General features: G+C 44.8%; 1 protein-coding gene and 1 long non-coding RNA gene across 5 annotated transcripts; one reads left to right on the top strand and one right to left on the bottom strand.

The window, feature by feature from the left end:
• Nucleotides 1-840: 840 nt before the first annotated feature.
• On the top strand, nt 841-23830 carry LOC124041474 (rho GTPase-activating protein 22-like). 4 transcript variants are annotated; one of them, XM_046359098.1, is made up of 11 exons: nt 841-981; nt 1301-1398; nt 13701-13879; nt 14204-14291; nt 17923-18048; nt 18205-18421; nt 18805-18937; nt 19194-19267; nt 20126-20247; nt 21145-22327; nt 22458-23830. In XM_046359098.1, the coding sequence occupies exons 2-11, from the start codon at nt 1350-1352 to the stop codon at nt 22672-22674; spliced, it is 2388 nt and encodes a 795-aa protein (XP_046215054.1). In that variant the 5' UTR covers nt 841-981; nt 1301-1349; the 3' UTR covers nt 22675-23830. The 4 variants fall into 4 exon arrangements, with proteins under 4 accessions (XP_046215054.1, XP_046215055.1, XP_046215056.1 ...); XM_046359099.1 differs by lacking the exon at nt 841-981 and adding an exon at nt 1040-1176; XM_046359100.1 differs by lacking the exons at nt 841-981; nt 1301-1398 and adding an exon at nt 2692-2954.
• Nucleotides 20548-23822, bottom strand: LOC124041475. Its single transcript, XR_006839952.1, has 3 exons — nt 22436-23822; nt 22147-22286; nt 20548-21782 (listed from the first exon to the last, which is right to left on the bottom strand). It is a non-coding gene; the product is annotated as an uncharacterized LOC124041475 (long non-coding RNA).
• Nucleotides 23831-24410: the final 580 nt, after the last annotated feature.

Genomic DNA, 24410 nt, shown 5'->3' with positions numbered 1-24410 from the left:
GAGGACGGAAGCTAGTTGTCCTCCGCATACACCATTGTGCTACCCTACAGAGTGCAAAACATTGCAAAACGGTGTGTTTTAAACATTTTATGGTGACATGCATATATTTAGTATAGTTTTATCTAAAAAATATAACATTTTTAATATTTCAATATTTTTATTTTTATGACATTCACTGAGGAGGATGGTCCTCCTGTTCCTCCTATGAGGAACCTCCACTGGTGCTGACGTATCACCATGCAGGCTACGTTTTCTATTGTGATTGGTCAACAATGATGGCACCTCATGAAAATTAAAGCAGATTCCTATTTTCTCCGACTCAACTGAGCGACTACCAGCACCGCAGATCACTCCACCTCTCTTTCAGAACAGAACAGATATTTTTGCAGGTTTTGCAACCATGGGGTGGTCAACCTTCCTCCTGGAGAGCGATGGGATGTGCAAGCTTTTTTCCCATCCTGCTTTAACACACCTGTATCAGCTCATCAAGATCCTGATGAGCAGCTGATTAGAATTAGGTGTAAGAGCAGGGTTGGACTTGGAACTAAATCCTGCACACCCAGTAACTCTCCCAGGAAGATGGGGGTTTGCCATCCCTGGCACAGACGAAAATGGGAATGTAAATGCTATGACTGTCTGTATGGACTGTCTATTAATACCCAGAGGAACCAACATGTGTTTAGCCAGAGGGCTGCACATTCACTTCTCCATGCTGACTACCCACTTCCTGAGACAGAGAGAGAGAGGAAGCACATGATTCTCACCCCACACTATGTGAAGACCTGTGTCTGCATTTCGTACCACTGTCTCCGAGTTGTGTGTTTCTTTCTGTGTGTGTGGATGCCTATGTGTATATGTAGGTCTGTGTGTGTGTGTGTGTGTGTGTGTGTGTGTGTGTATATATGTGTGTCTCCTATCTCCACAGTGAGCTATTGAGGACTGAAAGGCGTCTCTCTCTCTCTGTCTGAGATGACGTGGCAGGTAATAGTCTCTTCTATTTAGTAGCATCATCAGTCCTGAGCATAGCCTTCTATAGCTCCAGACTATCACTGCTCTGTTATGCTGGTGTCAGCTCTGGGTATAGAGCATTAGCGCTATCATTATCATCTGAATGCCTCTCACAATTATCAATTATATGACTGACCGACTGAGCATTCAGGCTGTTGAATACATCTTGTAAGTGGAGTGAGGGTCATGGTGTGAGATAGTTGTTGACTTTCTGTTGTAGTTTTTCTCAGACTCTCTCTCTCTCTCACTGTGTGTGTGTGTGTTGACTCTGAATGTTTGTGTGTCCGGTCAGCATTCCAGATAGTGGTACCGAGCACTAGACAGATGGAGTAGTGTCTGTGATGAACCTTTCCAAGACTCTACCCATGGACAGACAGAGACGAGACTCAGGTAATGACCAGCTCAATGTTCTAACAACACCTGAGCTATGTTCGAATACCCATACTAACATACTGTATACTACTGTATACTACATACTAATGAGTATATGTATGTTATTCCACCTAGCAGAGCTGGATAGGCTGTTTTCATGTTATTTGGAGCTTTGGTGACTGTAACTGTGCTGCTGGCAACAATTTTGAATTACCCTATTTGTCAACGTTTACTGACACCGGCCATATTCAACGGATGTTGAGCGTTTGTAAATTCATCAGTTATTCTGCTCTCTGGCACACTCAGACACGAGTGCTCTGAAATCGGAGTAGAAGGCCAGAGCGAATTAACAATGACCATTGAGAACGCACAACAACTATACCACTTAGCTAAGGTAAGAATGACATATAGTTAATATACTGGCAGTTCAATGTATTCGTAGCCAACTAACGTTAGGTTAGCTAGCTAACATACCAGTACGCACTGCTGTAATGATATGCTACGAGGATAACGTAGCTAACAAATTGTCAGCCAACCTAACTGATTTGAAAAAGTCATTACTTTATTTACATTGCTGAAAATGTTCTTAACATTTGTCATAATTACTTAAAGCAAAGAGATTGTATCCGCTCTCGTCGGCCTTCGGCTGCATATTTTCTGCCATTTTCTTGAAATCTGAAAATGTTGTGAAGCCACGCCCATTTTCTGAAGAATTGTATTATCGGCCCTAAAAGCACAGAGTGTCCAGAGCTGGTATTCTTCGTATTTTGCCGAATTTAGTACGACATCCTAGAACTCTTGGCATACTAACTCTATCCATACTATAACCAATACGCATACTACATACTCAATTTACATCACAAATAGTACGGTTAGTGCAGTTAGTATGAATATTCGAAATACAGCTCTAGAGTGTTTGGTGTCCACAGAATTTGCTGTTCTAAAATGATACGGACAGCATTTGTAGTCTTTTCTGGGTGCAGAAGGCTAGTGAATGGTTTACCTGAAAACAAGAGTAGAATAGTTTTACATACCTGGCTAGTAACCTGAAGTGGACTATGGCAAACTTATGTGTGTTTGTGCATGTGCTTGAGTGTGTGTGCACCCTTCTGTGTCTGTCTGAATAATGCAGCAGGAGTAATATTAGAACTGAGCATGTGCAGGAGAAGTCTACCCCTCGCAAAACCTCTAAATCGCTCTAAACATATACATCTCTCTCTCTCTCTCTCTCTCTCTCTCTCTCTCATTGGGCAGGGCTGTAAGTACACTGGGCTAGTGAGACAGAGAGAGAAGGGGAGAGAGAAAGGGGAAGGGAGAGAGAGTGTAACTGGAAAGGAGACAGAGGAAGAGAGGGAGAGTGGAAAGAGAGCCCGGAGGGTGCTTGCCCGGAAGGAGATTGAGTGGCAGTGAAGAAGAGAGATAGAGAAAGGGTGGTGCCTCAGGGAGTAAAAAACAGGGTGAGGCAGCAGAGTGAGAGGAGAGAGCAGTGTGCGTGTGACTGGAGGGATCCAGACATGGGACTAGCGCTGCAATGACAACCATGCTTAGCCCTAAAAACAGACAGACACGCAGGGGTAAGGACAATCTTTCATCCTCTCCTCCCCTCTTTCTCTCTGCAGCATCTCGGCAGTATGCCGGTCTTGCTGTCTCACGCTCTCTGCGACTGTTATAGCTACTGTGTCTCCATAATGCATGCAGCACACTTTATCTCCTAGTGTTTTGGCTGTGTGATAGTTTACTTCTGTTTTTGGATGATATGATTATTGCATCTCCTTGCATGTGATAAAGCCACTATCTGATGAGAGCTGTTCTCTCTTTTCCAGTCTCTGCTAGACTCAATGAAGTTTATGGAATTGATAACAATTGATGAAGTATTCAGAACCCTTGACTTTTTCCACATTTTGTTACGTTGAAGCCTTACTCTAAAATTGATGAAACAAAATGGTCATCAATCTACACACAATACTCTATAATGACAAAGCAAAACGGGTTTTTTGCCACTCTTCAGTAAAAGGCACATCACAGCCCGCTTGGAGTTTCCTAAAGGGCACCTAAAGACTCTCAGACCAAGATAAGCAATATTCTCTGGTCTGATGAAGCCAAGGTTAAAATGATTTGGCCTGAATGCCAAGCATCACGTCTGGAGGAAACCTGGCACCATCTCTACGGTTTAGCATGGTGGTGGCAGCATCATGCTGTGGGGATGTTTTTCAGTGGCATGGATTGGAAGACTAGTCAGGATCGAGGGAAAGATGAACGGAGCAAAGTTCATCTTTGGACCTCAGACTGGGGCGACGATTCACCTTCCAACAGGACAACGACCCTAAGCACACAGCTAAGACAACGCAGGAGTGGCTTCGGGACAAGTCTCTGAATGTCCTTGAGTGGCCCAGCCAGAGCCTGGACTTGAACCCAAATGAACATATCTGGAGAGACCTGAAAATAGCTGTGCAGCAATGCTCCCCATACAACCTGACAGAGCTTGAGAGCATCTGCAGAGAAGAATGGGAGAAATTCCTCATATACAGGTGTGCCGAGCTTGGTAGCGTCATACCCAAGAATACTTGATGCTATAATCACTGCCAAATGTGCTTTGTCATTATTGGGTATTTGGTGTAGATTGATGAGGGGGTTAAAAAAATGTAATACATTTTATAATAAGGCTGTAATGTAACAAAATGTGGAAAAAGTCAAGGGGTCTGAATACCTTGCGAAGACACTGTTTCAAAATACACGATCTACCACAGCGACCATGATATTTTCGTGAAGCCTATTTGATTTTGAGTTCAACATTTACATTTACATTTAAGTCATTTAGCAGACGCTCTTATCCAGAGCGACTTACAAATTGGTGCATTCACCTTATGACATCCAGAGTTCAAGACATAAAGTTTATTCGTGAAAAATATTTCTAAGATCAATACTTTCAGTTTATCCAAATTAGGCAAGTACGTTAAGAACAAATTCAATGACATCCTAGGAACAGTGGGTTAACTGCCTGTTCAGAACGACAGATTTGTACCTTGTCAGGTCAGGGGCTTGAACTTGCAACCTTCTGGTTACTAGTCCAACGCTCTAACCACTAGGCTACCCTGCCACCCCAAGCTTGCAAAACAAAAGACCACCTGATTGTTACAAATGATCGTGATATCATATCGTTCTACCAGGTAAGCCTACTTTGCAGTTAACATTTAGAAAGTTTCATGGGAAAGCCTTTAGAAATGACTGTTTCAGCATAACTAACTGGCTACACAAAGTGGTAGACACAGGCATTCCCATGTGTTACCTCTCAGAAAGTCTCCTTTGCCAAGATAATCCACCCACCTGACAGGTGTGGCATATCAAGAAGCTGATTATACAGCATGATCATTACACAGGTGCACCTTGTGCTGGGGGACAATAAAAGGCCACTCTAAAATGTGCAGTTTTCAGGGTGCGTGCAATTGGCATGGTTACTGCAGAAATGTCGAACAGAGCTGTTGCCAGAGAATTGAATGTTCATGTCTCTACCATAAGCCGCCTCTAACGTTTTTTCAGAGAATTTGGCAGTCCATCCAACTGGCCTCACAACCGCATACCATGTGTAACCACGCCATCTCATGACCTCCACATCTCCACAGCTTCTTCACCTGCGGGATCATATGAGCGTGGGGAGGGAGGTGCTCAGGATTATTTCTGTCTGTAATGAAGCCCTTTTGTGGGGGAAAAGTAATTCTGATTGGCTGGGCCTGGCTCCCCAGTGGGAGGACCTGTTTCTTAAGTGGGTGGGCCCATGGCTGTGCCCATGCCCAGTCGTGGAATCCATATATTAGGGCCTAATTTATTTATTTAAATTGACTGATTTCCTTCTATGAACTGTAACTCAGTAAAATCTTTGAAATTGTTGCATGTTGCATTTATATTTTTGTTCAGTTTACAAATCACTGATGCATTCTTTAAAGGTCCAATGCAGCCATTTTTATCTCAATATCAAATAATTGCTATTTAACATTTAAGTACCTTACTGTGATTGTTTTCAATAACAATACTAAAAAAGAAACCAAAATAGCTTCTTAGCAAAGAGCAATTTCTCAAGCAAGAATTTTGCTAGACTGTCTGGGAGGGGTCTGGCGAACCGGACACCCCTACAGCCTCCGCAAGGCGTGGGGCCCACGAGCTCTGGGGGCCAATGCTCCATTCATCATTGTCTATTTTGAAATATACATCATTTTAACAGTAACCCTCCAAAAAGTGTTTCATTAACCTTTTTAAATTCCCATATGTACTAGGAAGCTAAGTGTTTGTTTCTTGGGCTTGAAGAATAGGACTGATCAAAGTGCCTCAGACCTTGAAAAATAAATCATTGAACTGATTGAAAATAAGGGGATATTGTAGCCCTTGATTCTGACTCTCAGTTCCATTCCATTACACATACGAGTCATTGGACATAGGCGTCTTCTGTATGGGGGAGTTTTATTAAGAGCTGCAATGCTCGGTCTAAACATTAACACGTATCGTTTGCAGTACGGTTTTGGAAACATATCAGCGAGAAATCATTTTAAAAAAGGTTCAATTGATACACACGGCCATATTTCCATGGTACATCGCTTGTTTGCGGAAAACAGAAGACAGAGTGGACTACATGTGCTAATTAGCTATCTGTGTCTCCCAACACCTGTGTGTAAATAAAAGACTGACTCCAAAAATGTGTTGTCAGTGTTATGCTGGTGAATGAGGACCCAAAAGCGACTTTACAGAAACAGAGTCTTTATTCCAGTCTATAACAAAAACGATAATCCTGGATATAATCTCAGGTAAAGTCAAACTGGAAAACTGAAATCCTCTAGGCAGTAGAGGGGAACAACTGGATACGCGACCACAGACTGCAGGTCGCTTCGGGAAGGCGCAAGCCGTAGCTGATATAGATACCTGCTCACACGCAGCATCTGAAGAAGGCAGAAACACGACAGGGCGGAATAAGGACACAGAACAGCAAACATCAAACAAGGATCCGACAAGGACAGAAGCGGAAAACAGAGGGAGAAATATGGACTCTAATCAGAGGGCAAAATAGGGGACAGGTGTGAAAGAGTAAATGAGGTAGTTAGGAGAATGAGGAACAGCTGGGAGCAGGAACGGAACGATAGAGAGAGAGAGCGAAAGAGGGAGAGAGGGAGGGGAGAGAGAGGGATAGAAAGAGGGAAAGAACCTAATAAGACCAGCAGAGGGAAACGAATAGAAGGGAAGCACAGGGACAAGACATGATAATCAATGACAAAACATGACAGTACCCCCCCACTCACCGAGCGCCTCCTGGCGCCCTCGAGGAGGAACCCTGGCGGCAACGGAGGAAATCATTGATCAACAAACGGTCCAGCACGTCCCGAGAAAGAACCCAACTCCTCTCCTCAGGACCGTAACGGGAGACGATGAAGAGGGAATCTAGGGCTATTACTCTTATAAAAATGAGACACGGGTAGAGAACTGTAAGCGTTAGAGCAATCAGGACCAAACAGGCCAGGAGAGTAACAACTAGGGACAGACTGAGACACAGCTAGGCTAAGACCAGGAACAGGAGAGAGGCGGTGGCTGTGGACAGACTGAGACACGGCAAGTGCAGGAGCAGGACCAGGAGAGATGCGGTGGCAGGGGACAGACTGAGACACGGCAAGGGCAGGAGAGATGCGGTGGCTGGGGACAGACTGAGACCCAGCAAGGCCAGGAGCAGAAGCAGAAAAAAAAGTTACCGGACTTATTCTGCGCGCAGTCCGAACAAGCAGCCACGAAACGGCGCGTGTCACGCTCCTGAGTAGGCCACCAAAACCGCTGGCGAATAGAAGCAAGCGTACCCCGAACGCCGGGGTGGCCAGCTAACTTGGCAGAGTGAGCCCACTGAAGAACAGCCAGACGAGTAGAGACAGGAACGAAAAGAAGGTTACTAGGACAAGCGCCCGGCGACGGAGTGTGAGTGAGTGCTTGCTTGACCTGTCTCTCAATTCCCCAGACATTCAACCCGACAACACGCCCCTCAGGGAGAATCCCCTCGGGTCGGTAGACGCTACAGAAGAACTGAAGAGACGGGATAAAGCATCAGGCTTGGTGTTCTTAGTACCCGGGCGATAAGAAATCACGAACTCGAAACGAGCGAAAAACAACGCCCAACGAGCTTGAAGCGCATTGAGTCGTTTGGCAGAACGGATGTACTCAAGGTTCATTTGGTCAGTCCAAACGACAAAAGGAACGGTCGCCCCCTCCAACCACTGTCGCCATTCGCCTAGGGCTAAACGGATGGCTTCGCGGTTAGCCACATCATAGTTACGTTCCGACGGCGACAGGCGATGAGAAAAATACGCGCAAGGGTGGACCCCATTGTCAGTATGGGAGCGCTGGGACAGAATGGCTCCCACGCCCACCCCCGACGCGTCTACCTCGACAATGAACTGTTTAGTGACGTCAGGTGCAACAAGGATAGGAGCGGATGCAAAACGCTTCTTGAGGAGATCAGTACAACAATCATACGACCGGTGAGGAGGAAGGGAGGTGGCTCTAGACCGACTGAAGACAGTGCGCAGATCATGATATTCCTCCGGCCCTCCTGTCAAATCACCAGGTTCCTCCTGTGAAGAGGGAGCAGAAGAAACAGGAGGAATAGCAGACATTAAACATTTCACATGACAAGAAACGTTCCAGGAAAGGATAGAATTACTAGACCAATCAAAAGAAGGATTATGACACACTAGCCAGGGATGACCCAAAACAACAGGTGTAAAAGGTGAACAAAAAATCAAAAAAGAAATGGTCTCACTATGGTTACCAGATACTGTGAGGGTTAAAGGTAGTGTTTCACATAATATACTGGGGAGAGGACTACCATCCAAGGCGAACATGACCGTGGGCTCCCTAACTGTCTGAGAGGAATGTCATGTTCCCGAGCCCAGGCTTCGTCCATAAAACAGCCCTCCGCCCCAGAGTCTATTAATGCACTGCAGGAAGCTGCCGATCCGGTCCAGCGTAGATGGGGCAAGGAGAAGTACAGGTACTTGACGGAGAGGACAGAGTAGTAGCGCTTATCAGTCGCCCTCCGCTTACTGATGAGCTCTGGCCTTTTACTGGACATGAAATGACAAAATGACCAGCGGAACCGCAATAGAGACAGAGGCGGTTGGTGATTCTCCGTTCCCTCTCCTTAGTCGAGAGCGAATACCCCCAGCTGCATGGGCTCAACACCTGAGTCAGTGGGGAAAGATGGTAGTGTCGGGAGAGGGGGACACAGTTAACGCGAGCTCTCTTCCATGAGCTCGGTGACGAAGATCTACCCGTCGTTCAATGCGATACATAGCGAGTTCAATCAAAGAATCCACGCTGGATGGAACCTCCCGGGAGAGAATCTCATCCTTAACCTTAGCGTGGAGTCCCTCCAGAAAACGAGCGAGCAACGCCTGCTCGTTCGAGTTACTGGAGGCAGCAAGAGTGCGAAACTCTATAGAGTAATTCGTTATGGATCGATTACCTTGACATAGGGAAGACAGGGACCAGGAAGCTTCTTTCCCAAAAACAGAACGATCAAAAACCCGTATCATCTCCTCTTTAAAGTTCTGATAGTTAGTACACTCAGCCCTTGCCTCCCAGATAGCTGTGCCCCACTCCCGAGCCCGTCCAGTAAGGAGTGATATGACGTAGGCGATCCGAGCAATACCCCTGGAGTACGTGTGGGGCTGGAGAGAGAACACTATATCACACTGGGTAAGGAACGAGCGACATTCAGTAGGCTCCCCAGAGTAGCACGGTGGGTTATTAATTCTGGGCTCCGGAGACCCGGAAGCCCAGGAGGTAACCGGTGGATGGAGGCGAAGATTGTGAATCTCCTCCGAGAGGCCGGAGACTTGGGCGGCCAGGGTCTCAACGGCATGTCGAGCAGCAGACAATTCCTGTTCGTGTCTTCCTAGCATCGCTCCCTGGAACTCGACAGCAGGGGTCCATTCTTGGTCGGATCCTTCTGTTTTGCTGGTGAATGAGGACCCAAAAGCGACTTTACAGAAACAGAGTCTTTATTCCAGTCTATAACAAAAATGATAATCCTGGATATAATCTCAGGTAAAGTCAAAACTGGAAAACTGAAATCCTCTAGGCAGTAGAGGGGAACAACTGGATACGCGACCACAGACTGCAGGTCGCTTCGGGAAGGCGCAGGCCGTAGCTGATATAGATACCTGCTCACACGCAGCATCTGAAGAAGGCAGAAACACGACAGGGCGGAACAAGGACACAGAACAGCAAACATCAAACAAGGATCCGACAAGGACAGAAGCGGAAAACAGAGGGAGAAATAGGGACTCTAATCAGAGGGCAAAATAGGGGACAGGTGTGAAAGAGTAAATGAGGTAGTTAGGAGAATGAGGAACAGCTGGGAGCAGGAAGAGTCAACGATAGAGAGAGAGAGCGTTAAAGAGGGAGAGAGGGAGGGGGAGAGAGAGGGATAGAAAGAGGGAAAGAACCTAATAAGACCAGCAGAGGGAAACGAATAGAAGGGAAGCACAGGGACAAGACATGATAATCAATGACAAAACATGACAGTCAGCTGCAACTGTGTTAAAACCAGTTAAAACAGTGTACAACAAGTGTGTATTTTACATTTGTGAAATTATTTTGACGTGAAATGAAAGTAGAGTGATTTATGTTTCTAGAACCGGCACGCAATTGAGAATCGCTTGACGTTTAGATGGAGTATTTGGCTGTTTTTGGCTTCCAGAGCCAATTCACCCTTTAAACAGAACATGTAATGAATGTCCTTGTGAAACTGGACAGAAAGGAGTGGTGCTTCAAATACAGCAGTTCTGGAACCTCTTGCATTCTCTTTAATTGCCAGCCTCAACAGGTTGCGGGAAGAGATTAACCTCTTTAATTCAGCCTCTTGCATTCTCTTTAATTGCCAGCCTCAACAGGTTGCGGGAAGAGATTAATAACCTCTTTAATTCAGCCTCTTGCATTCTCTTTAATTGCCAGCCTCAACAGGTTGCAGGAAGAGATTAACCTCTTTAATTCAGCCTCTTGCATTCTCTTTAATTGCCAGCCTCAACAGGTTGCGGGGAAGAGATTAACCTCTTTAATTCAGCCTCTTGCATTCTCTTTAATTGCCAGCCTCAACAGGTTGCGGGAAGAGATTAACTGTAGGCTATTGGAAGCTCTGGGCAAAGGGTGGCTACTTTGAAGAATCTAAAATCTAAAATATATTTAGATTTGTTTAACACTTTTTTTGGTTACTACATGATTCCGTGTCTTATTTAGTCGTTTTTATGTCTTCACTATTATTATACAATGTAGAAAATAGTGAAAAAAACTCCAGAATATTATTTAGTTTATGTAAAGACAAGATTAAATCAAGAATAGTCTGATTGGGTGACAATATTACCCTTTCACTTTTACCCTTCCCCAGATCTGTGCCTCGACACAATCCTGTCTCTGAGCTCTATGGACAGTTCATTCAACCTCATGGCTTGGTTTTTGCTTTGACATGCACTATCAACTGTGGGACCTTATATAGACAGGTATGTGCCTTTCCAAATCATGTCCAATAAATTGAATTTACCACAGGTGGACTTCAATCAAGTTGTAGAAACATCTCAAGGATGATCATTGTAAACAGGATGCACCTGAGCTCCATTTTGAGTCTCATAGCAAAGGGTCTGAATACTCGTCGCCAAACCCACTGGCTCCAGGTCATCTACAAGACCCTGCTAGGTAAAGTCCCCTCTTATCTCAGCTCGCTGGTCACCATAGCAGCACCCACCTGTAGCACGCGCTCCAGCAGGTATATTTCTTTGGTCACCCCCAAAACCAATTCCTCCTTTGGCCGCCTCTCCTTCCAGTTCTCTTCTGCCAATGACTGGAACGAACTACAAAAATCTCTGAAACTGGAAACACTTATCTCCCTCACTAGCTTTAAGCACCAGCTGTCAGAGCAGCTCACAGATTCCTGCACCTGTACATAGCCCATCTATAATTTAGCCCAAACAACTACCGCTTCCCCTACTGTATTTATTTATTTATTTTGCTCCTTTGCATCCCTTTATTTCTATCTCTACTTTGCACATTCTTCCACTGCAAATCTACCATTCCAGTGTTTTACTTGCTATATTGTATTTACTTTGCCACCATGGCCTTTTTTTGCCTTTACCTCCCTTATCTCACCTCACTTGCTCACATTGTATATAGACTTAGTTTTCTACTGTATTATTGACTGGATGTTTGTTTTACTCCATGTGTAACTCTGTGTCGTTGTATGTGTCGAACTGCTTTGCTTTATCTTGGCCAGGTCGCAATTGTAAATGAGAAATTGTTGTCAACTGGCCTACCTGGTTAAATAAAGGTGAAATAAAATAATAAAATACTTAAGTAAATAAGGTATTTGCTAAAATTTCTAAAAGTATGTTTTCATTTTATCACTATGAGGTCTTGTGTGTAGATTCATGAGGATTTCTATTTATGTAATCCATTTTAGAATAAGGCTGTAACTTAACAAAATTTGAAAAAAATTCAAGGGTTCTGTAGCTCAGTTGGTAAAGCATGGCGCTTGTAACGCCAGGGTAGTGGGTTCGATTCCCGGGACCACCCATAAGTAGAATGTATGCACACATGACTGTAAGTCGCTTTGGATAAAAGCGTCTGCTAAATGGCATATTATTACTTTCCGAAGGCCCTGTAGGTATGAAACACAGTTAAATCAAGTTTATGACTGCACTGGTCCTTTAATATTATTTACATGTTGCCTTTGAATTGAATGAATCAGCACTCACTTTTTCAGAAACAACTGTACAGTGAAGGCTATCATTACAACAGTTATTATCTAGGTGATTTTCTTTCCAGGTTGCATAGCAAAATATCTAGGAAACAAAATGGTCGCACTTTAGAGCCCTGGTTACGGATATGCATACATATGCATCTTACAGTGTACAATTCCACACTAGGGAGTTATAGCTTAATGAAATATTTGGTTGCTTGGCCCTCTCATCTCAGAAGGATATATTTCAATAGAAGACGGAGCTGATCATAGTGTACTGTACATACTACGATGTTGTATTTATTCCCGGTGATGAATTGTCGTTGTGGCTGTGTGACATGTCGGACTTACTACTGTTGTATATCACAGCTTACTACTACTGTAAGGGCTAAAAGTGTCCATCACGACAGCTGAGTGATAAACATAGTTTCTCTCACACGGTACTAATCACTGACGCAGTAGACGGCTCCAGGCCTACAGGCAGGCAGGCCTGCCCGCAGCGTGACATACCTTCATGCATGACTGGATGGACATGGCTGTGGAGGCAGCGAATCACAGGACTGAGACTGGGCACAGACTGTATGGTGTACCACCACTTAACTCTTGCACTTGTCGTTCATCCACTCGCATTTGAAGGTTTTTACTTGAGAAGATGGTGATTAGTGGTTTTTTACCGACCAAATGTGTTGCGCAGTACACGTAATCCATTGCGATCATGACTCTGCAAAATACAAGGGAGAGGTGGAGAGAGGGAGAGAGAGCTCAGCCCTGAGCTGTCCTCAGCAGAAACAAGGGGTGCAATTAACAAGAAAAAATATAAATAATTGATTTTCTCTCTGTCTCCTCTCGCTCTCTCTCTCAGCCTGACACTGAGGTTTATCCGATACACACCAGTGTCTGATGTGTCATTTCTCTTTTAATCAGTCTGTTATGGTTGTTCTGAGCTGTTGGAGAGAGACACATAGGACCTCTACAGCATTCATATCTACTCGATTGGAGGGTTTTGTTTCAACCTTATTTCAACATACTTGATTCCTATAATCATCTGCCCCATTGGCTGTATCAGGTGTGTTAGAGCAGGGCTAGAGCAAAAGCCTGGACAACCAGTAGCTCTCCAGGATGGTTTTGGATTACTGATAATAGACTGGTCCAGGTAGTAATGGATAAATGAGCATGTGCGGCTCAGACTCTGAGATCAGCCTGCTCTCGTATTATAGGGACCTCAGTGAATAGGGGTTAATGATGCTCTAGCTGTGTGTGCCTTTGTACACGCATAGGTTATGTGTGTGTTCATCTCTGTGGAGAATGAACTAGGATCCAGGTGTGTTATAGCAGTGCTCCAGCTGCTGAGGGTTGTCCACCCCTGATAATAGACTGGTCCAGTTGATAATGAATACATCATTATGCACGGCTCAGACACTGGAATCGGACTGTTCTCATAAGGAACTCAGTGGAGAATGATTAGGGATAGGGTGTGTGCATGTGTTGCGTGCATTTGTATGTATATAGGTTATATGTGTTTGTGTTCATGTTTCTCTCCCCTCCCCCATCTATAACTCCCCAGCCCGCTCTAAGAGCATGGTGCTGGGCCGCTGCAGTTCTCCTCTAGGCCAGGAGATGACGTTGAAGGCCGGCTGGCTGAAGAGACAGAGGAGCATCATGAGGAACTGGCAGCTGCGGTGGTTCGTTCTCCACACTGAAGCACTGTACTTCTATAAGGACCAGGATGAGACTAAACCTCAGGTATACTACACTCTAGTTTAATGCACATATTCAGGACACTTTCAAGCCACTCGAAATATATCAAGACTAAAGGAGACGATGGAGTCTATAATGTTTCGTAACATTTCTGTAATGTTTTTCGTGCACAGCACATCTTCCTTCCCTGTGCTCTAAGTGATTTTAAACAGAGAGTTAAGTAATGTTTCTGTTTGTTTATAGCAAACCACACAATGCTCTACCTTTTAATACTGTATTCTCGCCTTTCTTTGTCTCTCTCTCTCTCTCTCTCTCTCTCTCTCTCTCTCTCTCTCTCTCACACTCTCTTTCTCTCTCACACTCTCTCAGGGATGCATCATTCTCCAGGGCAGTCAGGTCAGTGAGCTGTCGGCCAATCAGGATGAAGCTGGTCGCCACCTGTTTGAGATTGGTCCAGGTAAGAAACCATGGAGACAACTAAGCCCTCCCTCTGATGATGCACTTCCTGGTTCAAATCAAATTGTATTCATCACATGCTTGGTAAACAGCAGGATCAAATTAACAGTGAAATGTTTACTTACAGGCCCTTCCCAACAATGCAGAGAGAAAGAAAATAGAGAAACGGTAGTAAAGTAAAACACATAATATAAACAACAATAAATACGTGAGAAATGACAACTTGGCTATATACACAGGCTATCAGTACCGAGTCGATGTGCAGGAGTATGAGGTAATCGCGGGAAGTGACAGAAAATAGACAGTAGCAGCAGCGTATGTGATGAGTCAAAAAAGTGAGTGCAAAACGGGTCAAAGCAGATAGGTCTTGGTAGCTACAGATGAAGTCGTAAGTTTACAGACACCTCAGCCCAAATACATTCCTGACATGTAATCCTAGTAACAATTCCCTGTCTCAGTTAGGATCACCACTTTATTTTAAGAATGTGAAAAGTCAGGATAATAGCAGCGAGTGATTTATTTCAGCTTGTATTTCTTTCATCACATTCCCAGTGGGTCAGAAGTTTACATACACTCAATTAGTATTTGGTAGCATTGCCTTTACATTGTTTAACTTGGCTCAAATGCGTCGGGTAGCCTTCCACAAGCTTCCCACAATAAGTTGGGTGAATTTTGGCCCATTCCTACTGACAGAGCTGGTGTAACTGAGTAACAAGCTTTAACTTCCTGACTGATGTCTTGAGGTGTTGCTTCAATATATCCACATCATTTCCCTCACTCATGATGCCATCTATAATGTGAAGTGCACCAGTCCCTCCTGCAGCAAAGCACCCCAACAACATGATGCTGCCACCCCAGTGCTTCACGGTTGGGATGGTGTTCTTCGGCTTGCAAGCCTCCCCCTTTTTCCTCCAAACATAACGCTGGTCATTATGGCAAAACAGTTCTATTTTTGGTTCATCAGACCAGAGGACATTTCTCCAAAAAGTACGATCTTTGTCCCCATGTGCAGTTGCAAACCGTAGTGTGGCTTTTTATGTTTTTTTTATGGTGGTTTTGGAGCAGTGGCTTCTTCCTTGCTGAGTGGCCTTTCAGGTTATGGCGATATAGGACTCGTTTTACTGTGGATATAAAAACTTTTGTACCTTTTTCCTCCAGCATCTTCACAGGGTTTTTTACTGTTGTTCTGGGATTGATTTGCACTTTTGGCACCAAAGTACGTTCATCTCTAGGAGAGAGAACGCGTCTCCTGCCTGAGCGGTATGATGGCTGTGTGGTCCCATGCAGTTTATACTTGCGTACTACTCTTTGTACAGATGGACGTGGAAAAACTATCGAGCTTACATTTTTACCGTTGGCCATTGTCCCTAATGCTACTTCACCACTAACCCGTTTTTCAGGGGAAACGGAACATTGGTTGAAAATACTGTACCCCTGAAAACCGGATGTTAGTGTTTTCTGGCGACTCATAGGCTACTTCATTACTTTGCCTTTCACCGTCAAAATCCGAATCGAGAGCAGTCAAGCTGTGATCGGCCCAGAAACCTGATGAATTGCGTTTCAGTAGAATGCTACAGGCTCTGTTCATTACCTCGAATTTAAGTGAACGATTGCAGTTGCGATATTGTTTGGTGTGAGATTGTGAAATCCATGTGGGGATGTAATGTATTTGTGAGAACACCGTAACTTCTGAGTCCTGACGTTTAGCAAGTATCTGCAAAACAAAACTAAAATCTCTGTTCTAGAATTCATATTTTGCGTGTTGCAATAATGTTCTGATCACTCAAAGTGACACTTGCAAGTGCAACTCAACTTTAATTTGCGTGACCCCTGCTGCCTGCCCGCTCGTGGGACCCGTCCTCTGCTCGCTCGACCACATTCTGCGCTCTCGACTGGCCTTTATGCTTGTGGAACCCAGCCTCTGCGCTCTCGACTCAATGTTTGCTTGCTCAATTATGTCTGATCTTGATCGACAGCTCCATCTCGCACGTGCTCGACTCCAGAGATCCATTTGACACCATACATATAGACAGACAGGACTGACCATGCCCTGTAGTATCTAGGGACTCCCGAGTGGCGCAGCGGTCTAAGGCACCTCATCTCAGTGCTAGAGGCTTCACTGCAAACCCTGGTTCGATGCTGGGCTGTATCACAACAGGCCATGATTGGGAGTTCCATAGGGCGGCGCACAATTGTCTCAGTGTAGTCCGGGTTAGGGAAGGCAGGGGTAGGCCATAATTGCAAATAAGAATTTGTTCTTAACTGAATTGCCTAGTTAAATAAAAAATATATAATAATAATAATAATAGATTGATAGTAGGAGCAGAACATCTTCTATTTGAGTAATTTAGCAGATGCTCTTATCCAGAGCGACTTACAGTTAGTGCATTCATCTTAAGATAGCTAGGTGGGACAACCCCATATCACAGTATAGAAAGTACAGAGCTAGTGCTGGTTGTTTGTTTTTTTGTGTGTTATTTGGGGGGTCGTGGTGAAGAGGAGGTTGGGTGGCAGAACAGAATGCTCGGGTTGGGGTGTAGGGTTTGACCATAGCCTGATGGTAGGGAGGGACAGTTCCTCTTGCTGTTCCGTAGGTATGCACCATGGTCTTGTAGTGGATGCAAGCTGCGATTGGAAGCCAGTGGGCCTTGGGAAGGTTGAAAACCAGGCGGGCTGCAGCGTTCTGGATAGGTTTCAGAGGAGGGCGACACTGTGGAGAGGTCTTTAAGTGGCAGGCCTTCCCCGGGAGGAAGATCAGCTCCATCTTGCGGAGGTTGAGCTTGAGGTGGTGGGCCGACATCCAAGTTGAGATATCTGCCAGGCATACAGAGATGCATGTCACCACCTGGGTGTCAGAAGGGGGGAAGGAGAAAAGTAGTTGAGTGTCATCCGCATTGCAATGATTGGAGACACCATGTGAGGATATGACGGAGCCGAGTGACTTGATGTATAGAGAGAAGAGGCCTAACACCGAGCCCTGGGGGACACCAGTAGAGAGAGTACATGGTGCAGACACAGATCCTCTCCACGTCACCTGGTAGGCGCGGCCTGCCAGGTAGGATGCAATCCAAGAGTGCACAGAGCCTGAGACATCCAGCCCTGAGAGGGTGGAGGGGAGGATCAGATGGTTCACAGTGTCACTGGCATAGTTGCACCACCAACATCTAGTGGTCTACTCAGAAAAATACAAAGATTGGCACCACTGTTAAAGGCTCTTTGTATGGCACATAAGCACAGAGCATTGCATGATGACACTGACAATACCAATGACAACATACTATGTAGATGGCATCCGTGCTCATGAAGACATCATCAGTACACTCTGCATATAGTTACCAATGACAATGTACTAAGCAATTAATTAATCAATTTCCACCTGCCATACTTGATGCTAGTGATTCATGCATTGTTTTTAAATCGCCTCAGAGACTGAAGATTAAGTGTTGAAATGTACAGTTTTGGCGTCATATCGGTTGCTCACACAGGGTGTGTGTGTGTGTGTGTGTGTGTGTGTGTGTGTGTGTGTGTGTGTGTGTGTGTGTGTGTGTGTGTGTGTGTGTGTGTGTGTGTGTGTGTGTGTGTGTGTGTGTGTGTGTGTGTGTGTGTGTGTGTGTGTGTGTGTGTGTTTGCAGGAGGCAGTGGAGAGAGGGATCGTTCAGGTCTGAGCGAGTCTTTCCTGTTGATGGCTAAGTCTCAGAGTGACATGGAGGAATGGGTCAGAGCCATACGAAGAGCTATATGGGCCCCGCTAGGAGGAGGTAACACACACACGCACACACAAACACACACATGCTCATACACATACTCAAACACACACAGACACACACACACACACACAAACATGTAAAGTCCTGTAAGAGCAAGTTGATTGTGTGTGTGTGTGTGTTCTTGGAATCTGGGTGTCATTGCTCTAGGTATTTTTGGGCAGCATTTAGAGGAGACAATGCAGTGTGAGAGTGGGTGTGGCAGCAGCAGCAAGCCTCTGGTGCCTCTGCTGGTGCAGCAGTGTGTGTGTTTTATACACCAGCACGGCCTAACGGAGGAGGGGCTGTTCAGAATGCCTGGACAGACCAATCACGTACGAGAGCTGCAGGACGCCTTTAACTGCGGGGAGAAACCACTGTTTGGCAGGTAGAAGTACTTTCCCTTTACATCAACTTTTCCTTCACAGGTAACACAGCATAACACAACGTAAAACACAACATATTGGGGGGCTCCCGAGCGGCGCAGCGGTCTAAGGCACTGCATCTCAGTGCTAGAGGCGTCACTACAGACCCTGGTTCGATTCCAGGCTGTATCACAACCGGCCATGATTGGGGGTTCCAAAGAGCTGCGCACAATTGGCCCAGCGTCATCCGGGTTAGGGTTTGGCCGTGGTAGGCAGTCATTGTAAATAAGATTTTGTCCTTAACTGACTTGCCTAGTTAAATAAAGGTTAAAACTCATTTAAATACACAACACAGACAGGTAGATGAGCTCTATTGTAAATCAGTCATAATTCTTATGTTTAACAGTAACACTGATGTCCACACGGTGGCGTCCCTGCTGAAGCTGTACCTCAGAGAGCTGCCAGAGCCTGTGGTGCCTTTCAACAAATACACAGAGTTCCTCTCCACTGCTCAGCTCCTGGCCAAGGACCAGGAGGAGGTGTGTGTGTGTGTGTGTGTGTGTGTGTGTGTGTGTGTGTGTGTGTGTGTGTGTGTGTGTGTGTGTGTGTGTGTGTGTGTGTGTGTGTGTGTGTGTGTGTGTGTGTGTGTGTGTGTGTGTGTGTGTGCGCGTGCGCGCGCGTGTGCGCACACGTGACACACATGTGCCCCTTTTCAACATGTGCCCCTTTTCAAAGTAGCAATGCTCTCATTCAAATCCTAATGAATAATGATATTGGGGCTTTGTCTTTTTGAAGGGGATCCTTGAACTGGGCAGGCAGTTGAAGAGTCTTCCTCAGGTCAACTACAACCTCCTCAGATACATCTGCAGGTAAAAATATGCTCTACCAGATGGTTGAGTTGCCCATTAAAGGAATGCTATTAAGTCAAAGCTAGTGATAATGGGCAATAAAGACATATTTCTATGGGATTTTTTTGTCTGTGCAAATATAATAATATAATACATTATTTACTGTCTGCCTGTTATCTTCCATATGTTTCATAATATCATTCCGTACATGTCATTAAACTGTAAATGCATACATTTACATGCATTTGAATTTTCAGATTTTGACACACAAATGTAGCATATTTTATTAACATTTCATATCCTTATATAACTAAGCTTATCTTCCATTATAAGTCAATTAAGCAGACATAATGTAAATTAATGTTGTTGTTTTTTATTATTTAAAAAGTATATGCAAATTCCAATACAGTTTACTCTAATTGGGCAGCTCAACCTGCTGGTTGAGATGTTTGCCCTGTGTTATCTATCAAAGTTTAAGTAATGTAAACACAAATGATTCATTTATGGCCTATATGTAGTGAGGCTAAATACACATATTTCGCAGAACAATCATTTTGCAGAATTGTTCTTCTTGGTGTGCAAGTTAAAGGGTTAACACTTGAAATAGATGTCTCAGGCAGCTGAGACAGCAGAATGAGGCAGATCACACAGACTGTGGCAACAGCATGACTCACCACCACTTCTCATACTGTATCTGTCTCAGTTTGAATCCAACTGAACATACGAGAGTTGAGATTTTCAGACAATCTTGGAGGAAATAAAAATGTTGCTTCATGGGGGCTATTTATATGTCTCCTCTGTTTTAATCTTACCTGCCTTTACATGTGCGTGCATATATGCGTGTGTGCTTGCATGTGTGCATGTGTGTGTGCACTATAGATTCCTAGATGAGGTCCAGTCCCACTCAAGTCAGAACAAGATGAGTGTTCAGAACCTGGCCACTGTGTTCGGGCCCAACATCTTCCGACCCAAGATGGAAGATCCACAGATCATGATGGAGGGTAGATACCAGCACATTTTTCTCTGTGATGACACGTGCTATGAGCAAACTAACCGCAACATTTTACAAAGAGGGGATTTGCTCAAGTTTAAACTTTTATTTTTACAATATCAGTGAGAAGGTATGCAATTGTTTAAAGAGTTTAAGGCCAATATATGTCATGTATTTCTCAGCTAAACAGCAGCAGCTACTTTTTTGCTATAATCTGTGGGATTAGGCTGGAGAAAGCATTTTCATTGTTTGATGTTGGGTTCTGAACAAACTGAGTAAAAACTCAAACGGACAACTAGGAAAAGCTGAAACCAAGTTTATTCACCCACTGCGTCAAACAGCTACAAAGACATGTTTACACAAGCACATATATTTATACCCTCCTACTAGGAATGTTCAACTCCTTGCACATCTCGACAGCCAATAAGTACTTTGTTGCTAGTCAGGAACTTAACTGGTTCCTCTCAATGGTGTAGTCATGGCCCTGCCTCATGCTAGAACCTTCGTGGGCATGGAAATATATGCATGTGGGATAGGACTATTCCTTCTCACTTCATCTGACCTGACCCCGGGCCGAATTCCTTGCTCCTCCCTAATCCACGGCTGTCCTAATTGATCAGTGACTGAAAACCTTTGCCTCCCTCCTTAGGAGCCATGAGATTGAACAATATTATGTTTTGATGTAATGTAAACTTTCTGCACTCCCCCCTCCTCACTCAGTAACTTTCCATACACCTAGTTCTTATCCCCCCTCCATTGACCCCAACATGTACAGTACATTCCTTAAACATGTAAAGTAATCATTAAGTTCTAGTATGGAAACATGATCAAATATATATTTCAAGCTAGAATCCCACACTGGAAAAGGGGTACATACTAACAATTAGCTTTTTATTGCATCCTGCAGGTAGTTCCCAGGTGCAGCACCTGATGACTGTACTGATCAGTGAACACTCTCGTCTGTACCAGGGGCAGGCAGAGACTCCCAGGGAGGACCAATCTGCCCCTTCTCCAACTCCCTATCCCCGGGTCCCCCCGATTCAGCGCTGCAGGGTGGAATGGCTCTCACAGGAGGACATCCTGCCCCCCCACCCCGCCAAGGACTATCCATCCCTGGAACAGACCCCTAACAACCCAAGTCAGGAACCACTTCAACCCCTCCTGACCTCCGCAGTGTCCTCTCTTGACACTGACCGCCCTGGATCAACCCCCAAGGAAAGAACAGAGGGAGATTCTGAGGGAATTAATGGTGGAAGAACAGAAGAAAAGATGGAGAGAAAGAGTGAAGGAAAGAGCGAAATAAAACTCTCGGGTGGTAGTGGCGCAGACCTCGGCCCCAGTAAACAGTCCAAAAGCCAGTCTTCATGGAGGTCCTCTTTGAAATGTAGGTCCGGGTCAGGGGGGGTAAGGGGGAAGTTGGGGGGGTCAGCAGTTGATGTGTCGACAGTCACCGGAGGCCACTGGCTGATGAATGGCCTGACGTCCTTCCGGAGTCACCGACGGACCGCTTCGACTGGCGAACGACTCAAAGAGTCCTCGCTTTGCCTGAAAGAGACACATATAGATTCTCTGCTAGACTCATATACTGAGTCCTCTTTGTCACTAAAAGTCTCCCAAAGTAGCATGCTAAAAGACTCGTCTCCTTTACATATAGACTCCTCCTGTTCTACTATAGTCTCCTCCTGTCCCAATATAAAGCCCTCCCAATCTGTCAGAAACTCCCCCCATTCCAACAGGCTCTCGACCTATGATAACGTTAATGTCACTCCCTGCAGTCTGAGCTTGCCCATTGGCAGCCCCTCCCCCTGGACCTCTTGTGAGATCCCGTTGGCTGAATCTACAGGAAGTGAGCACGGGACACTGATTTCTGGTTTAGGGTCAGGGCAGTCTGTGGCAGGACCCTCGATACCTGAGGACAGTAGCTCTCCTCTAGAGCTGTGTGTGAGCAGCGCTGACTGGAATGAGGGTGACCCTGGGGATGACATCACAGGTCAGAGGTCAGGGGTCAATGAGGGTCTGTTCAGCCTGGTGACGGAGTTGAAGGAGGAGCTGAGAAGACAGAGTATCAGCTATGAGACACGCATACACAAGTAAGAACTAGCTTGTGTTCTTGTTGATATGGCAATGTTATGTTGTGGTGTTTGTGTATATGTGAGTGTGTGCACATCCACGCGCGTGTGTCTGCTGCACTCTCAAACCTCTCTCTCTTGATGTTCTCAGGTTAGAGGATTCGTGTTCAGGTCTTCGTCTCCAGTCTGATCGTTTAGAAGAGGATCTAGGCCAGGAGAAGAAGAGGTTATTCATGTTGGAGATCCAACTGGGGAACTCGGAACGCGCAAGGCAAGATGCTGAGACTCAGAATGTTCTCCTGCAGAAAGAGATGGAAGAGTTATTTGCTACACTGGGGAACCTTACCACTGGCACAGATACCAGCTAGACCTGAGCAGACAGCATTAGCCCACCGAGCAAAAGCCTACAAACTGGGCATAAACTGAATGACTCACTGTCGTTTCAACATAATATGTCAACGTATAGCGACATGGAATTTATGTGGAAAATGCATTCAATGTGAAAAAAGTAATGAACGTAAAATGTTGTTTTGAGGGTGATATTTCAAACACGGGATTATTTCATCCTGGTAACCAAATTTCAAAATAGACAAACCTTGTATCAAATATGTTGAACTTGTAACTTTAAGAAAACATCAGATCTTCAACCTTATATCCACGATAAAAAATAACTATAGGCTGGGCAGCACCTCCTACTGGATAATGTGTCTATAGCTACCCTTTGGTCTCCCATCCAGGGTTTTAACTAAGCCTAGCCCTGCGGAACTATGATATTTGTCACTGACTATCACCAATATTCTATCGCGAGAATGATTGTTAAGAGATCTCCACTTATTCCACAAACTGGAATTAAAGCCAGACTAAATCAGTGGCACAGATGGAACTATCCAAGCAGAAGACACATCTCCTTCAAATGTTGATATTTGGTTGTGTTGACAACCAAACACAATTCAATGTCACTTTTGAAATACTATAAATAGCCTATAAACTTGTCGACAAATTGTATGTTGGATTCACTTCTCCTAACTCAACCAAAAATAAAAGTTAAAGAATAGGATTAAGCCAGTGGCTCAGATGCAACTATCCAAGAAGTCGATACATCTCCTAACACAATTCAATATGGGCCCGATTCAGACGTAGGAAAGGTGTATATTTCCTACGCACGCCTTTCCTACACACTTCTCAGTAGTTCCGATTCAGACTTACCTTATGCAGGTGCGTAAAGGGCTTTGAAGGTGTGGTTCCCTTGCACACTCAGAATAAATGTAATTCGACTGCTGAAAACCCTCCCACTTGCTAGCTAATAGATTTTCTTGTGGAGTTTTCATTGAATAGGGTTTTCAGTACATTACCCCTTTAAATTAGGTGTACCTTTAATTAGAATTTTCTCAACAGACGTTCTAGAATATACAGTTCCTTCGGAAAGTATTGAGCCCTTGACTTTTTCCACATTTTGTTACGTTACAGCCTTGTTCTAAAATTGATTAAATTGTTTTTCCCCCTCATCAGTCTACACACAATATCCCATAATGACAATGCAAAAAAAAATGTTTTTGTGCAAATTTACATAAATATTCAGACCCTTTACTCAGTACTTTGTTGAAGCACCTTTTGCAGCGATTACAGCATAGATTATTCTTGGGTATGACGCTACAAACTTGGCACACCTGTATTTGGGGAGATTCTCCCATTCTTCTCTGCAGATCCTCTCAAGCCCTGTCAGGTTGGATGGGGAGAGTCACTGCACAGCTATTTTCAGGCCTCTCCAGAGATCGGGTTCAAGTCCGGGCTCTGGCTGGGCCACTCAGGGACATTCAGAGACTTGTCCCGAAGACCCTCCTGTATTGTCTTGAATATGTGCTTAGGCTCTGAGGTCCTGAGCTCTCTGGAGCAGGTTTTCATCAAGGATCTCTCTGTACTTTGCTCTGTTCATCTTTGCCTCGATCCTGACTAGTCTCCGAGACACTGCCGCTGAAAAATATCCCCACAGCATGATGCTGCCACCCCCATGCTTCACCGTAGGCCAGGTTTCCTCCAGATGTGATGCTTGGCATTCAGGCCAAAGAGTTCAATCTTGGTTTCATCAGACCAGATAATCTTGTTT

This window comes from Oncorhynchus gorbuscha, linkage group LG08 (assembly GCF_021184085.1).
Source record: "Oncorhynchus gorbuscha isolate QuinsamMale2020 ecotype Even-year linkage group LG08, OgorEven_v1.0, whole genome shotgun sequence".
Classification (NCBI taxonomy): Eukaryota; Metazoa; Chordata; class Actinopteri; order Salmoniformes; family Salmonidae; genus Oncorhynchus; species Oncorhynchus gorbuscha.
This window is presented reverse-complemented; position numbering and strand designations above follow the sequence as displayed.